We start from the raw sequence: 18,533 nt of genomic DNA, 5'->3' as shown, positions 1-18,533 counted from the left end.
CTTCTGTGACACAGCACCTATGGATATGCCATAAATGTTCGAATTGGGAATTATCTATTAAATATTGCCAGGATTCTGAGACAGCCTGTGAGTCCCGCTTCCCCCGCCCACACAGAGTGGTTGACACATTTTTTTTGTATGAGTTTGTATATTGAAATAGTTGTCAATCACTATGTGTGGGTGGGGAGGCAGGACTCACAGGCGCTCTCTAGGAGTCCTGGCAGCATTTACACAGATTCTTAGGCTATGTTCACACGGGGTATTTTGCCGAGTTTTTTGATGCGGAAACCGCGTCGCAAAACTCGGCAGAAACGGCCCGAGAACGCCTCGCGGGAAAAAGAAGCGACATGCCCTATCTTCGGGCGCTTCCGCCTCTGACCTCCCATTGACTTCAATGGGAGGCAGGAGAAAGTGTATTTCTCGCTGTTTTATGCCCGCGGCGCTCAATGGCCGCGGGCGAAAAACGGCGCGATAATTGCCGCGAAAATCGGCGTGCAGGGAGAGGAATATCTGCCTCAAAGTTCCAAACGGAATTTTGAGGCAGATATTCCTCCCCCAAAATACTCCGTGTGAACATAGCCTTACATGGAAATATTGAATGAAATCTTAGAAATCTATACGGAAAAATATTTTCTTGTATTTATTAAATAATAATTAAATCTTTACTATATTATACAAAATGTATGACATGTACCCGAAATCCTAGTTTTCCTAAAGCACTTCAGAAAAAAAAAAATTTTACTTTTACGCCACCACGCTGGCGTATTTTTCGACTATCTCTGGAGTTGTTTGAAGCAAGTATTTTTCATTTCTGACAGAATAATGCATTTGCATTCTGTCTTGTTAAAGACCCTTTTTGTGGCTCAGGACTTTTGAGGCCTACAGGCAATCATCTCACGTCAGAACCCAAACCATAATGATTATTCCTTAAAAGTGCATTAATATAACTGTTCCATATTCATTTTTAAGAGTTCTTCCATTTTCTTTTAAGATAGATTCCTTTTTTACGGTCACTAGACTGACAGAAACAGCTCCTTGAAAAATATTCCCATGAATAAATGGTTAAAATATATCATTTAATTTGAATGTATCATAATGTATCCAGCATTAATATTTTTTATTATATGAAATACTGCCAGCCACCAAAAAGGAAAAGTCCTTGACCAAAATATCTGAGGATATTAAACTGAGAAATGATCTACTGATGCAAATCATTAAATCTATTTGCATTTGCTTACTGAACCCTATCAAAGAAATTAAACTACATACAGTAGGAAAGAAATCTGCTTCTGCATGGTTAAAAGGAGACATCTTAGAAGTTCCCCAGATCTATGCCATTAATTTTCTCACTTCCAATCATTAACAAGTAAAATGTTTTTACTGCTTGAAAAGTTTTAATAAATAGGAGGAAAATTAAATAGGTATCCAACAATCTGAATACGACCAGCACTTAATACAAAAATCCATCACAAACTATTTATAATATTATACAATATATTTTATTATCTGCTTCCGCATTGACCCCTATTTTTTTTAATTAAGTTAAGGTCCATGCATATGGCAAATCACGAACCCTGGACGATGACAGAGAGTCCCTACTATATAACCGACTTGTCACTTCATGTGCCATTGTATGATGCCTACATGAGAAATGCTTCCAGGGGTGTATACATTCCTAAAGTGGCACAGATCTTCACATGATTCTGTATGAACACATCGGACTTCTATGTGCCCCTGTAAAAAAAACTAGAGGCACCTCAAGGTACCGTACCAGACCATAACCATCTATATTACAGATCTGTACAACACGAATCTGTAATACGAGAGTACGAATGAGCCCTAGTATACAATACAATGTCGGAGTAGCTATATTAGTAACATTTAATTCCCTTCATCACTGTACAGTTTGAAGTTATAGTCTCATATATTTTCCCCAGGATATACCGGAGTGTGACCCTAACCTGCGAATATCCCTTTAGGGAAAACTCAGAATTTCAGCAATAATTTACAACATTTCACAATTAAAATCTACATGAAATGTTGGGTAACTTTGTAAATAGTTTGCTTTGCTTATCTTGTATGGATTTTTAGTTACACAATGTTTTCTTCTCTATTCAGGTCTAAAGCAAGATTCAGAATAATACCGGCATCCTGCTGAAATAGAAATAAACCGCTATGTATTTCCAAGGGCAACCAGCAGAATTCTGAAAGCAGCTTAGCATGTGAATAGAGAGCAACATGAAATAATTTTAAATCGGTACTAAAGCAGAAAAGCTGTGCAACTCTAATAGCACGCACGCACACGCGCACGCACACGCGCACACACACACACACACACACACACACACACACCTCTCTAGGTGCCCAAGTACACGATCGTGTCACCGGGAAACCATCATTAGACAGCACAGCACCCGCTATAGGATGGAACGAGACACAAGTGCAGGAATAAGGCCCTTAAATTACTGCTGTAAAAAGGCGTATTGGTGGTGGTTAAAGAGGCTCTGTCACCAGATTTTCAAACCCCTATCTCGTATTGCAGCAGATCGGCGCTGCAATGTAGATTACAGTAACGTTTTTTGTTTTTTTTTAAACGAGCATTTTTGGCCAAGTTATGACCATTTTTATATTTATGCAAATGAGCCTTTCTTAAGTACAACTGGGCGTGTATTGTGTGTGTACATCGGGGCGTTTTTACTTGTTTTACTAGCTGGGCGTTGTGAATAGAAGTGTATGATGATGACGAATCAGCATCATCCATTTCTATTCACAACACCCAGCTTCTGGCAGTGCACAGACACACAGCGTGTTCTCGAGAGATCACGATGTGACGTCACTTCCTGCCCCAGGTCCTGCATCGTGTCGGACGAGCGAGGACACATCGGCACCAGGTGACAGAGGCTACAGTTGATTCTGCAGCAGCATCGGCGTTTGCAGGTAAGTCGATGTAGCCTCTGTCGCCTAGTGCCGATGTGTCCTCGCTCGTCCGTCACGATGCAGGACCTGGGGCAGGAAGTGACGTCACAGGGTGATCTCTCGAGAACACGCTGTGTCTGTGCACTGCCAGAAGCTGGGTGTTAATGAAGAGAAGTGGATGATGCTGATTCGTCAGCATCATACACTTCTATTCACAACGCCCAGCTAGTAAAACAAGTAAAAACGCCCAGATGTACACACACAATACACGCCCACTTGGACTTAACTTTAAACATGCCCAGTTGTACTTAAGAAAGGCTCATTTGCATAAATATGAAAATGCTCATAACTTGGCCAAAAATGCTCGTTTTTGAAAAAAAAAAACGTTACTGTAATCTACATTGCAGCGCCGATCTGCTGCAATAGCAGATAGGGGTTGCAAAATCTGGTGACAGAGCCTCTTTAAGGTTTTAATAGTTTGTTGTGCTTATTTACATGGTCAGAACATCAAAATAGTAGAGAATTGTGTTGAAAACTGCATCAAAACCAAATCCGTGTAAATGAGACCTGACTCTTAGGGCTTATTTACGCGAGAATGAATCTCGTCCGTGTGCTGTGCGTTGAAACAAAGCACAGCACACGGCCCCATTGATATCAATGCGGCTGTTCACACATGCGTGAGTTTTCATGCAGCGAGTTTCCGTTGCGTGAAACTCACTGCATGTCCCATATTGGTGCGTTTTCACACGCCTAGCCGCCCATTGAAGTCAATGGGTGCGTGAAAACCACGGACAGCACATGCCGTCTGTGTTTTATGCATAAATTACAAAAAAAAGTGCTTGCGAGTGCTTGAAAAACACGTCACACCGAAAGCCCACTGATGCAAAACGCAACGCACACAGACAGATTTATGAGCGGTTTTTACACGCGTAAATGTTTCACGCTCGTGTGAATGTAGCCTTAGGCTTGTTTCACACTTGCATTGGTTCTTTTCTGTCGGGTTGCTGTTGTTTTTTGACAACTGTAATAGTGCAGGATGCTGCGTTACTACACACTACACATTATTAGTTACTGGGGCATATGGATCACAACAGATCATTAAGGATCAGAATAGATCTGCCTCATACGTGATGGATTTTATTCATTGCAGTGAAGCCCTTACGACACACTGTTCTCTAAAGTCTGGAAATGATCAGAATTTTAGATTTAACTTTAGATGTAAACAGAGAAAAAAATCATATGTCAATTTCAGTACGAGATGAGTAAACAAAATATCGTTTTGTGTAGCTGTAAACTATAAAGTCTTCAATAGAGTTGTATTATTTGGAGAGGGCTAATCCGGCAAATGTTTAAGTACATCAGGTTTTTTTTAAATAAATTTAGGTAATAATATTGTAGTTATAATTGCCGGTCAGTTCGAATGTTTAAACTAAAGTTTTGGCTTCATTAATATGAGAGAAAGCCTCCGAACATTCCTTCAAAATTCAATTCTAAAAGATTATTGAATCAAAAAATATCCCACTAATTTTACACGCACAGCAAAATAACCATCATAGGCCCCCAAGAGTTCTGAACGGCTACCAAAAAAAGAGGAAAAATAAAATAAAAATCTGTCTTTCAAACAATAAAACACAATGTTACACTGGCATCGGCTGTGTTTTTAAAACAGTGCAGGAACAAGCTGAATGCGTGCTTCACTGGCTGGAGGGCTTAGCAGCTTTTCATTTGTGAGCGCTGAAGAGGGGCTCCCCTGTGTCCCAAACAAAAGATACGCTGTGAGAGAACACTCTGAACGCTTCACCTGCTGGAGCCAATGAGAAAAACTAAGACTGTTCTCTGGCACCAGCCAGAGTACAAAAAAAGTCAACACATATATATATTTATATCTTTTTTTTTTCTCCACTACAGCAATATTGTCTTGGAAACTTTTGATATACTCAAAGAAATACGCTCGGGATCTCCGTCACAATTTTTTTTCTTTTCACCGACTGCTTGCAAATCATTAGTCTGGGGATTAGCATTCTACATATGGCGACATACATGAACGTTTCCTGTGCCGGAAACATTTTCTATTAGATGTTAGTTGAAAAGACAAGAAAATAATACATATTATCGCTTTGAACTTTGAAGCCCTGTAAATACAGGTGAAGTCTCCTGCTATTGCATATAACATACGACATAATATAGCATTCATAGTATAAAATATGTTGTTTTAGAAAATACATAATAGTCTGGTCATTCAAGCCCAAATTTGGCATAATTATATTGAATGTCCAAGATAAATTTATTGATGTGCCTTCTGTGATAAATTTACCACAACACTGCCATTAACTTTGGCTAAACATGCAGCACTTTTCCTACGCCACAGTCAGTGTGGATAGAAGTGCAGCTATTTAAGGCTATGTTCACACGCTTACTAAAAAACGTCTGAACATACGGAGCTGATTTCAGAGAAAACAGCCTCTGATTTTCAGAAGTTTTTGAAGCTGAAAATGAAGCTTCTTTTAAGACTGGGTTCACACTGAGTTTTTTGCAGACGGAAAATCTGCCTCAATATTCAGTTTGGAATTTTGAGGCAGATTTTGCTCTGACTGCACGCCGGTTTTTGCTGCGTTGTACGCTGCGAAATACGCTTTCTCTGCCTCTTATTGATGTCAATGGGAGGTCAGAGGCGTAAATGTTCCTTCTTTTTCCCGCAAGACAGTTTTTCCGCTCGCGGGAAAAAAACGCCTCCGCCTCCCATTGAAATGCATGTGAGGCATTTTTGGCCGTTTTCTGGCGCGGTTCCCGCGTCAAAATCTCAGTGTGAACTCCCCTTAATTTGGAGCTTTTTTTTAAGGCTTTTTCATAGTGTTCAATGGAAAATCAGCTCCAAAAAACGCCTCAAGAAGTGACATGCTACTTCTTTTTACAGAGCGTCTTTTTACGCTCTGATTTTTAAAACAGCGGCGCAAAAAGACGCCCCATATGAACTAAATGCTGTTTTTCTCATTGATTTCAATGGGCGTTCAGCTTCCGTTTTTTTCAGGCGTTTTTCGTGTGAATATACCCTAAAAAGTCGGATTTCATAAAAGTACTTAAATGTTGGCCAAGTATTAAGTCACGCCCACCATACAAACATGTGCATGGTACAAAAGGCACAAAATTCTGGCACAAATAGTAAATAAATATGTTGCACAGACACTATTTTGGAGTGAAATACCCCCAAAAAAGGCACAAATACATTGATAAATTTGGGCCTTTGAGTCCGATAGTCTGGAACTTAATCTGTAAATTTAAAAAAATGAGGCCACCGTTGGGGCCAATGATTGCAGATACACGTCCAGGAAAGGATGCCATTACGTCACCCAGTACAAGACCTGGCAGGGAACAGAGGGTATTCAAATGCAGTGATTGCGGCAGATTTACTATTATCAAAGTCTTATACCGTGCAAACTAAGACAAGAGCGTCAGAAAATGTGCTAAATTTATATGGGGCGCGCTGTATGATAAATTTGGCTCATCTGGCTAGATACGTTAGACACTTCTCTTCTTTAGACAACCACTTGGTTCGCCAAGTTCACACCGTTTTTTTTGCACACGAGAAGGGTCACATTTTAAGCCACGGCGATTTCTGCAAGCCCACGCCCTTTTCTCACTAAGCCACACCCCTTGTTGAGCGTGTCAAAAACGGTGTCTAACACAGTTCATAAATGTGGCGCACAGCCTGTACTTCAGAATTCTGGCACATTTTGAATAGTAATTCTGTCTCAATGATCTTTTGTTCACCATTGAGAACCATTTTTTTTTTCTTATATTAAATAAATCAGTCCAGAATTTTGGACAACACAGCTTTATAGCAGTTGGAGCTCTATTTTTGTGATACAGAGCTCATGCTCTTCTCTTTACATGGAACTCAATAATATAGAACCTTAGGCAAGCGCCCCCTAGTGGCGGTTGCAGGCTGGGAGAATTTTACTGTTTAACTATGTCTATGCAGGAAATGTAAAACTAGATCAGAAAAAATAATAAATTATTTATTTTTCTATGACATCACAAGGCTTAGACCTTTAGTAGCAATTTCTCATATTTTAAAGAAAATTTCAAAAGGCCATTTTTTTTTGAGGAACCAATTCAGTTCTGAAGTGGCTTTGAGGGCCTTTACATATTAGAGAATTCCCAGAAATAACCCTATTTTGAAAACTGCACCCCTCAAGGTATTCAAATCAGCATTCACAAAGTGTTTTAACAATTTTCGTAAAGCAATTTTTCCTGAGTACGGAAATACCCCACATCATTTTTTTTCATTAGAAATGAATTAACCCTTTCAGGACTGATCCATTTTTTTATTTCTTATTTTCGCTTTTCATTCCCCACGTTATGAGAGCCATAACTTTTTTCTTTTTCCGTCAATACAGAGGTGTGAGGGCTTATTTCTTGTGAGAGGAGCTGTTGTTTCTATTGACACCATTTTAAGTACAATAAAATGTACTGGGAAACTGAAAAAAATAATCTTTGCGGGCTGGTATAGGGAAAAAAATCAGATTACAATTTTTGGGGTTTTGGTTTTTACAGCTTTCGTCGTGTGGTAAAAACAAAAACTTTACTTTATTCTGCTGCTCAATACAATTATGGTGATACCAAATTTATATAATTTTTTTATATTATACTACTTTTACAAAGAAAAATCTAATTATTAAAATAAAAATTGTTTTGTTTCACCACATTCTGAGAGCCGTAACTTTTTTATTTTTCGGTTGATTGAGCGGTGGGTGGTCTTATTTTTTGCGGGACGAGCTGTAGTTTTTATTGGTACCATTTTTTGGTACATAAAAAGTGATCCAGAAGTTGTATTTCATTTTTTTTTTAGAGCTAAAGTGACAAAAAAAAACAGTGATTTTGGCGGTTTAAATTTACGGTTTTTACGCTGTTCACCGTGCGAGTTAAATAATGGTATATTGTGATAGTTCGGCCTTTTACGGACGTAGCGATACCAATTTTGTTTATTTTTTTACATTGCTTTAGGAGAAAAATGGGAAAAGGTTTTTTTTTTTACTTTAAACTTTTTTCTCTCTCACTACTAATAACTTTAATTCTTCCACACATTTTATTAGTCCCCTTAGGGGACTTGAACCAGCGATCATTGGATCGCGGGTACAATATGCTGCAATACTAATGTATTGCAGTATATTGTTATTTTTACAGGCTTCTGTAACCGCACGATCGCTGTTCCTGTCCGTTAGTCCCGGGTGTCAGCTGTAATACACAGTTTACACCCGCAGCGTATGGAGCGGGCTCTGCACGTGAGCCCGCTCCATACATCACCCCCGCACCATGACGTGCTATTAAGTCATAGTGTGCGAAGGGGTTAATGCACAGCGGATGGTGTGAATATTGCAATTTTGCACTGATGTGCCATTTTAGTGCATAATATGTTGTGCCCAGTTTGTGCCACTGAAGACAAATAGCTCATAAAATGTTAAGCGGGTTCTCGCGGGTATGGCGATGCCATATATGTGGGCGCAAACTGCTGTTTGGGCACACTGCAGGGCTCAGAAGGGAGGGACGCCATTTGGCTTTTGGAGCGCAGATTTAGCTTGGTAGTTGTTCTATTTGGGGTTTTGCTGGTATTTCAGTTTATAATGTGGGGGGTATGTGTAATCTGTGCGGAGAACATCAGGGCATAATAATAAGAGGGTATAATAATACGGTAAATAAATAATAATTCATAGATGTGTGGCCGGTGTCGCACTGATAAATGGCGCCCGATCTTATCCGATTTTGAAACACTGCATATATTGCATTGCCATATTCTGAGAGCCAGAACTTTATTTTTTCACCACCGGAGCTGTGTGAGGGCTTATTTGTTGCGGGGCAATCTGTAGTTTTCATTGGTACCATTTTGGGGTCACCTTTTATTCCATTTTTTTGCAAGCCGGGTGACCAAAAACAAGCAATTCTGACAATGTTTTTTAGTTTATTTTTTGCATAAATGACAGTTTTACTTTATTCTGCGGGTCGGTACGATTACGGCGATACCATATGTATATATAGGTTTTTTATGTTTTGCAGCGTTTGCGCAATAAAATCACTTTTTTATAAAATAATTTATTTTCTGTGTCACCATATTCTGAGAGCCTTAACATTTTTATTTTTTTATTTTAAAAAAAGCTGTGTAAAGGCTTGTTTTTTGTGGGACGGGTTGTAGTTTTTATCAGTACTATTTTCGGGTACATGCGACTTTTTGATCACTTTTTATTCTCTATTTTGGGAGGGGTGGTGACCAAAAAATAGCGATTCTGGTGTCGTTTTTTATTGATTTTTTTGGGGTTTTCATCGTGCGGGAAAAATAACATTATAGTTTTATAGTTGGGTTCGTTACGAACGCGGCGATACCAAATATGTGTGCTTTCTTTAATGTGTTCATTTTTTTCCTATAATGAAAGTCTTATTATAGGGAAAAAGCATTTTTTGTTTATAGAACTTATAATTTTTATTTTTACACTTTTTTTTTTAAAAACATTTTTATTACTTTTTTTACTTGTCCCACTATGGGACATTTAGACTTGCAGCTTTGATCACTGCTATAGTACATTACACTAGCTACGTAGTGTAATGTGTTCTAAATGTCATTGTGACGTGACAGTCACACTGACAGGAAGCCACGGAGGACCGGCCGGAGGCTGCTCCACCGAGGCTTCCGTACATGGCAACTCGTAGGTCATTGTCTGGCCTCTGATTGCCACGACAAGCATCGGCAGCACCCACAACCACTTCGTAGGGGCTGCCGATGTGCTTCAAAACCCTTAAATGCGGCGAACGCAATCTGTCGCCGCATTTATGGGGTTAATTGCCGAAATCATCGGCGATGGTCCGCTGACCGGCAAGACTTGAGTGTCAGCTGTCGAGGACAGCTGACCTCCCGGTTCCCGGACACTGTCCGTTAAGACAGTGTGCGCCGGGAACTACTCCCAACTGTACATCCTGATGCGGGAAGCAAGCCCTCTGCAGGACGTACAGTTGCGGCGCAGCGCGTGAAGAGGTTAATGACTAACATTTCACCTAGAAATTGAAGTGTCCATGGTCTTTGATTAACCTGCAAATGTCAAATAATAACCACATAGTCTTAAGATACCATGGTCAAAAAAGAAACTTACCCCGATTCAGTTACATCCCAATTTAGCAGTTTTATGTCATGTATTCCCAGTTCACATCCTGATATTTGAATCCCCCCTACAGGGCTCTTAATCAGCACCTCTTCCATTCTGCAGTTTCCTTTTCCTAGTGCCATCTAGAATAAAAAAATATATACTTTAGAAGAAATAGTCAACTTTAAAATAGACGTATAAGAAATAATATAATAAAATAACTAATCAGTATGTTGGATTTCATCTTGTCCTCAGGTATTGTTGCTGTGATTTGGTGTACGCAAAGAAAGAATATAGTATTGTCTACATAACAGTAATCCAAAAGAATGTGAACACCTGTATTAATAAACTTGAGAGGTGGGACAAAATAAACAAGTGGAAGGGTTGGGTTTAGCCTCTACAGGTTCTGGCATAATAGCTGGTACTTTCCAGAATGGGACCAGTGAGGTCCAGTAGAAGACAACCCTAACTGAAGCTGAAATTGGAGGAGATCCCCCTGCCTCGAACATCTATTGCTTTTCCCTAGATTTCACAAATAACCTTATTCCGTATTCATAATATGAATTATGTATGCAATGAAAACGGCAGAGAACAACGAAAACACTGGATGCGCCGATTCCGCTGCATGGTGGACAGCATCGGAATCCGACGGAACCCATTGACTTTAATGGGTTCTGTTGGGGTTCCATTATGGTGTCCGTGGTTTTAACACAAACAATATCGCAGCATGCTGCGCTATTGTCTCGGGTATTTTCAGCCGGATCTGTGATGGAGGCCCCTAACGAATACTCCAACGCACATGTAAACAGGCCCTAAGGAAGGGCATTGCTGACTTGCAAAGAACTCAAATTCTGCGTCTACTTAACACTGCCTGACCTTACTCAAAGTCAAAAAAAGGAATGTAGTGTGCCCTCTCTAGAAGTTAGCATTGCATCTTCCTCCATTTGTAGGTGCTCAGACATCACCCTACAAAGACTCGTCTTGAGGCTGTGCCACTGACCTACAATTATCCTTTGGGGTCGAATATTGTTTTGCCATTTTTTTCCCCGAAAAACACAGTGGCCAGGTGTTTACTGGTAGTCAAGTGGAGAAAATTAAGTTTTGTACACACAATGTAATTTCTGTTTGTGCTGTTTTCTCAGCTTTTTTTTCTGCAGTATAGTCTAGTTGTGGTGTTTCTTATTGCATTTACTATCAATTGAGTTCAATTTTAGCAAATAGTGCTCCAATTGACATTAATAGAAGAGAGGGGTCCCATAAAAAATGTTAAAAAGGCCTCCCATTATTATGTTGGACCTTGCCATCCCAAACAAATGGGCCTAATAATGCAGTTCTGCTCAGGTTCTTGCCACCGAACAGCAAAGAGGATGGGCCAACCAAGGCTGGGCCCTCTGTTTCCAAGAACCCCAAAGCAGCCAATTAAGATGGCCCAATGTTGAGTACACCCTTGACTACACCAAAAACGACTACTGCCTATGTAACCTACAGTGTGCTGCTCTTTATAGAGCATTTTACGTTTGTTTGTTTTTTTACATTGGTATTTAATCAAAAGTGAGAACTTTGCAGGTCTATGTGCCATTCTGCCTCAGTCCTGGTCCCAATATATGCAATCAAATAATAAGCGGTCTTAACAAGATTTCACAGCAATTGTAGCATATACAATACATGGAACATTTCCATGAAGCCGTAATAGTGGGATGTGCCCTTAAGGGTTTTTCACAGGATTCTGCTCTCATACAATTATGCAGCCACGTTGCGTGCCCAACAGCCAATGTCACAGACATAGTCGAAGCAGTCGCATGGCAGGATAGCGGAGCCAGATGAAGAGCCTACGTCTTTGCTAAGATCATAGCAGTTTAATCTGTACCAATTTTACCTAAAGCTAAAAGCTATTCATATTAATTGACTACAGTAGAGGAATTGATTTTCATGGCAAATTAAGGATCATTTGCAAAATAAAATGCATTTTTGTTTCGTCTCTTTCATCCCTCGTTTTCACAGGAATTGGGATTAGAGAATTAATCTTTTGACACCGTTTTAATGGTGGCTTCACAATTGCCCTCAATGAGAATTTCAAATATAGAAAAGCTAAAGAAACCCGGTTACAACAATTAAATCCCCTTAAAAGAAAAAAAAGAAAGAGGTTATCGTGTAACAGAGGCGCTTTTCTCAATATAGAGTGTAAAAGGAAAAAAAAAAATGTATTACAACTCTCAAGTTTCTAGTATGGTAACCAGCAGGGGCTGAGAGTTGTGCGCTTAGTTTTGTACAATGCAAATCAGATGTACTATATATGCAAATCAAGAAACACTGCACTCAATTAAGTATAAGGAACTTTCATGTCTTCCAGTGCCTTAATCCTAAATAAGAGAACGGAGAATCAAACTGCCGACCGGAATTGTCCTCTAATTGACTATATCTGCATTGTGGAATTTGATTTAATGAACTCTTTAAACAATTCAGGCGAGTTCAACCCAGAAAATAATAGTATCACTGTCCTCGCTCTATGGCAGCACGTGCTGTAAATATATAGTCTGAAATTCCAGGATATAGCGTTATCCGAGAAGCTCTATGGTGTCCTTTCTTGTGCTTATTTAAAGTGTAGCTAAACGTTTGACAAACTTCTGACATGTCATAGTGACATGTCAGAAGTTTGGATTGGTGGGGGTCCGAGCACCGAGACCACCACCAATCGATGAGCGCTCACACGAGCTTCAGCGGCTTCATTCTAGCGATTGGTGGGGGTCTCAGTGCTCGGACCCCCACCAATCCAAACTTCTGACATGCCACTATGACATGTCAGAAGTTTGTCAAAAGCAATGACATATCTAAACGATACATGATACCCAGTCATCAATTATAAGGGTTGGCCGCATTTATATAAAAAATGATCTTATTGTCGTATAATGGAAAGTTCTGCAACTTTCTAATATACTTTGTGTATCTTTTTTTTTTTTTTTTAACAAGGCCGCTGGCTAACTTTCACCTGGAAACACCTGTCACCTAAAAATTGAACTAATGCAGTGATGCTTTTGCGAATCAAGTTGTCTGTTGCCGTGGAGCCCTAGGTTACAAGAAGGAGCTCTGATACACAAGCGGTGACAGGTTTTCAGCATTCGAATGCAGTCAAAATTGTTTCCATTCACTAACGGCAAAGAAATCTCTTTAAAATAGTATGGGAAATGGCAAAAAGGGATATTAAAAAGTTGCAGAACTTTTCATTTTACATACCAGGAAAACTTCTTAGGCCCCCTCGACATCACATTTATTCCCTACATTAAGAATATACGCCAGGAAAGCTTCCGTTGTACATGAGACTCCATTAACCCGATGGTGACCGATCTTTTTTTTTTTTTTTTTTGAGGTATTGAATAACATAGTGGCCTAGGATATTCCATCCTGCTAAAAACTTGAGAGCCTATTATGGGTATGGTATGCCACTGTATGGCATATATGACAAGCATACGTCATGTGCTTTTTAATAGCATTTTGGGACATATACATTAAACAGATATTAAATTAGTCTATGGGAGATGCATGCTTGTGACTGATGCCAAATAGTGGCAATCATCACCCCAGACTATAATGGTATCTGTTTAATGTATACGTCATGATCTCTCATTACCCCAGTTCATGACGTGTCCATTAAACATATACCATTAGCATTAAAGTCTATGGTGACGGATTGCACTGTTAGGGCTTCCATCATACCTACGTTTAACGTACACATATGGAGCATTTGAGTCCACACGCTGCATCCATTAGTTTTACAGCAAATCTGTGAAATCTGCATCTGTGACATTTGGATTTTGACGTTGATTTCACCTTATGCATTTTGACATAATTGACATGCTCGGATTTTCCTCTACATGCGGATGTTTTTTAAAAAAAACCTCATCCATATGTATTGTACAATAAATTGCTGCAGATTTTCAGTGTGTAATCCGCCCTGAAAATCTGCAGCAGTTGCGCAGCGTGTGAATTCACCCTAAGAGGAGAGTAACTTGGGGATATAAAGTAACTTTGCCAGTATATAAATTGTTCTTAATTCAACATTGTCATTAGATTTCGGTTGATCCCAGATTTGAGCAAGATCCACTTAAACTCGAATGTCTACAAGACTGCTACAAAATTATGTGGTATCTGATGTCAGAGTAAAACGAATTGGAGAGATTGTGGTTTCCTGCACTTTCTATTGTTCCTTTCCAAATAAGCGTTAAAAAAAGCAAAAAAAAAAAAAGCAGATGTACAGGGGAGCAAGTGAAGAGCGCTACTGGTGCAGTACAAAGAGGCTCCCACATGAAGACGTGAATAGCATTCACCTTGCCTAAATGTCAAAACAGTCTTCAGGGAGTATTCAAAAGCAGGTGTTGTGGGTTTTTTTGCCGCGATTTTGAAGTAAAAAAATTGCAGCAGTTGTGCAAGATTGCAACAAAGACAGCTTCGTTTCGGAAAAGATAGCAACACTTTTGACACAGTTTTACGTACCCACATTATTTTTTATAAAACCTGCCTGTGTGAATACACCCACTGTCAACATCAAGAACAAAGGTGCATGGCTACAGAAGGAACGCATTTCAAAGATGTAGAGACTTTTCGTCTGGTGGCAAAACATGCATGATAATAGTCAAAGTGACTATATTTAAGTGTAATACCACTTTATGGCCTCATGCACACAACCATATGCATTTCAGCCTATAATATGGTGTGTAATACAGAACCGTGGTGTGGTCTACATAGTTCAGTGTGAGGTTCCGTATCACGCACCGAGTTTTCCCCCAGAACCTGTAAAATCAGGGCTTCTTAGGGAGACCGTTGTCTGATATCCATCCAATGGCCTACAGAACATTCCCATTTACACCTACATAAAAAAATAATTTCACTTTGCAAATACTTTAAATTATTGTTTTTTGTGCTGATTTTGAGTTGTTTTATGTTGCTGTAACGTCTGTGGTCGCTGACCACAAACTCCTTCCATCCAGTCGATGCCCTTCTCTCAAGAGATGTTTGCACATACAGCCGTCCTGCTCCACAGTGACCACCAGGCTGCTGTCACCAGCTCAGTCCAGACTTGAGAAGCCTGTTTGTGATTGAGCTAATTGGTCCAGAGTAGCCTGGGCTATAAGAAGGATCCAGCCCATCCTCCCACGCATGAGCTTTGTTGTGTATTCGTAGTCTGTCTTGCATATGGCCCCCTAGTGTTTCCTGCTCCCAGTGTTCCTGTATCCTATACTTGTATCCTGATCTAGTGCCGTGCTGAGCTGTAGTCGTGCTGTGCTGTATTCTACACCTGTCCTGCTTCTCCACGCATGACATCCACCTGCTGCCAAGCCTGCCTTGATACTGTCCGAGCTGCCACAGGTATCCTATACGAACTATAGATTTTTACCTGCGTCCTGTTGGCCAGCTGCCTTACCTTCATGATGGTACGGCCCTGTGGGTCTTATGGGACCCTTGGAAGTACTCCAGGAAACAAACAAAAAAAATCGGAATTCATCTTTAAACAGAAATAAAGAAGAAACCATGTGAAACTCAAAATAACATTATCTGTGGAATATGTTAAAATGTGTCTAAAATATCAACCTATGGTGCAAAAAGGACGTGTGAGGTCTTTCCACCAGTTAGATGGCAGTGTTAGCGTTTCACTAATACTATATTTTACAACTCTGAAAACTTCCCTTACTCATGCAGCTGACAAAATATATAAACGGTACATCTGGTCTTGCACTTTCCAGAGTGGTAAAAGTATATTAGTGTGTTTGGCAACATGCAGCTCTAAATGATATTGCAGATTAGTTTGTATTTGGCTTTGCTGCACAGTGTTATATACTACTATTAAACACCATCGCAACCCGAAACCAATCTACAAACATGGATGTACCCAACATCTAAGAATAAACAGAATTAGGGGCCATTTTTTGCATGTTTCTCCATTTTAGAACCATTCGGTTTCTTGGTTTGTGCTGTATTCAAGCCTATTCACAGGGTAGGATTATTCCTTTTCTCTTCACTTATGTGAGTGAAGCAAAGAGACAACTAGACTCACCAGCGTCTATCCGCTAACTCCATTGTAAAGCAGAAACCCGGAAGAAGCGCCACAGGGAATGGAGGATAGGTCAGTATTATTTTTCTTACAGCTTTTAGGGTCCCAGAATGACTATCCAGTCGGGGACAGGGCTATCGAGGACTCATGATTTATGTTTTGTTTCTGGGGGAAAAATACTTTCCCGTCACTGTGCAAATGGACCTAAACTTGAACAACATCTGAGAAATGCCACCTCCAGAATAGAACATATTTGCCAGATCACCCACAACCCGCTATGATTGCTAAAAAAATAATAATTACCAGTGTGTTGTGTGAATTCAGATAAAATTTGTGAGCCCCTGCTGTCCATTTCAAAGGAAGGAATTAAAAGAGCTTTGAGAATAAGGGAGGGTAACTAGATACAATTATACACCATAGTCTATATACTTAAAGGGGTTTTCCCATGAGGGACATTTATGACGTATCCACAAGATACGTCAAACATCAGATAGATGCGAGTCCCACCTATGGGACCTGCACCTATCTCTAGAACGGGGCCCCTAAACCCTGTCCTGCCACTCTGTGATGCAGCTGAATGAGGTGAATTCCGACTAGGACATAGGAAGCTGAGCTATGCTGTTTCTGTGAGTCCGATAGAACTGAATGGTAGCTGCGGAAATAGCGTAACTTGCATGCTGCTCCGCTTCCGTAAATGGCATTCACTACTATGGAACTTACATAAACAGTGTAGCTCAGTGAGCTACGCTGTTTACGTAACTCACGACCATATAACCTTTTTCATGGTCAGAATTCACCTCATTCAGCCAACACAGAGCAGTAGAATGGGGTTTAGGGGCCCCGTTCTGGAGATAGCTGCGGGTCCCAGAGGTGGGACCTGCATCTATCTGACATTTATGATATATCCTGTGGATGTCATAAATGTCCCTGGTGGGAAAACGTCTTTAATTAGAAGGGCTGTCTCATTACAACAACTGCCTCTTTGGTGTCATGCATTACCCCTGAAGGGTGGTCTGGGTCCGAGACGCTCTTTGTGAACAGTTTTACCTCTGTGGCGAATAGACAGAGGTCCCAAGTAGGGGACCTTCCTGTAGGACAACCATATACCCATTAATAAAAACTACTAGAGGTGCAAAAAAGATAAATGTGTAACACAGAAGGGTTAACCTAGAGATGAATTGCAGAGATGAATTGTTAGTATCAAATTGCTGGAATCTCTGCACTAACCAAGAGAAACTTCACAAATCACACAAAAAGCATAATGTAACATAACACCTTACAAAGGTCTAAGAAGCTTAGATTGACGGAGCTCTTCATAAAGGTTCATAATATGTACAGCTGCTTTTGGTTTCCCTGACATTATGTATCGGATGGTCACATTGAATTTTCTTTTCTAACAAAATGAGGCAGGAAAAAAAATCTGCCTTAGAATCCCTTTAAGGCTTTATTCAGACGAACGGGAAACACGTCCGTGCAACGCGCGTGATTTTCACGCGCGTTGCACGGACCTATATTAGTCTATGGGGCCGTGCGGACATGTCAGTGATTTTTACTCAGCGTGAGTCCGCTGAAAAAAAGTCACGACTTGTCCGTTCTTTCGGCGTTTTTCGCGCATCACGCACCCATTGAAGTCAATGGGTGCGTGAAAACCACGCATGCCGCACGGAAGCACTTCCGTGCGAACTGCGTGATTCGCGCAAGAACTGTCAAAAGGATGAATGTAAACAGAAAAGCACCACGTGCTTTTCTGTTTACAAACATCCAAACGGAGTGTCTTTGAGATGAGCGAACCCGGACAACCGAACCGAACTTTACCGGGTTCAGCCGTACTCATTTTGACCGAACCCGGCAAAAAAATTTCCGGTACGCGACGTCAGGAGATAGTCACTGTCCAGGGTGCTGAAAGAGTTAAACTGTTTCAGCACCCTGGACAGTGACTTCCGATCACAATATACCTGAACGTGTAAAAAAAAAAAAAGAAGTTCTGACCTACCGATAACTGCCTGCTTCTTCCTCCAGTCTGATCTCCCGGGATGACCATTCAGTCCAAGTGACAGCTCCAGCCAATCACAGGCCAAGCACAGGCTGCAGCGGTCACATGGACTGCCGCGTCATCCAGGGAGGTGGGGCCAGATGTCAAGAGAGGCGCGTCACCAAGGACGCGTCACCAAGGCAACGGCCGGGAGGGAAGTTCTCAGTAAGTAGGAACGTCTTTTTTTTTTTTTTTTTTTAACAGGTTGCTCGATTTTGTGATCGGAATTCACTGTCGAGGGTGTTACTGCCGATCAGTTAACTCTTTCAGCACCCTGGACAGTGACGGACGTCGACTAGCCTCATCTCTATGATGGCGGCTGGGCGAAAATCACGCAGCCGCGCATCATACACTGATGACACACGGAGCTGTCAAGTGGTTTTTGCGCGCGCAAAACGCCGCGTTCGTGTGAATC

General features: G+C 40.6%; 1 protein-coding gene across 6 annotated transcripts in view; it reads right to left on the bottom strand.

Moving 5' to 3' along the window:
- Positions 1 to 18,533, bottom strand: part of LOC142664151 (methylated-DNA--protein-cysteine methyltransferase-like) — a 359,289-nt gene that overhangs the window by 297,058 nt on the left and 43,698 nt on the right. For all 6 annotated transcript variants that reach the window (XM_075843137.1, XM_075843138.1, XM_075843140.1 and 3 more), the window contains one exon: positions 10,053 to 10,186. In XM_075843137.1, coding sequence (XP_075699252.1) covers positions 10,053 to 10,186 — 134 coding nt within the window. The remainder of the gene's footprint in view (positions 1 to 10,052; positions 10,187 to 18,533) is intronic.

Source organism: Rhinoderma darwinii, chromosome 11, assembly GCF_050947455.1.
Source record: "Rhinoderma darwinii isolate aRhiDar2 chromosome 11, aRhiDar2.hap1, whole genome shotgun sequence".
In the NCBI taxonomy this organism is placed as follows: domain Eukaryota; kingdom Metazoa; phylum Chordata; class Amphibia; order Anura; family Rhinodermatidae; genus Rhinoderma; species Rhinoderma darwinii.
The sequence above is the reverse complement of the archived record's forward strand: the minus strand, read 5'-3'. Positions and strand labels throughout refer to the sequence as shown.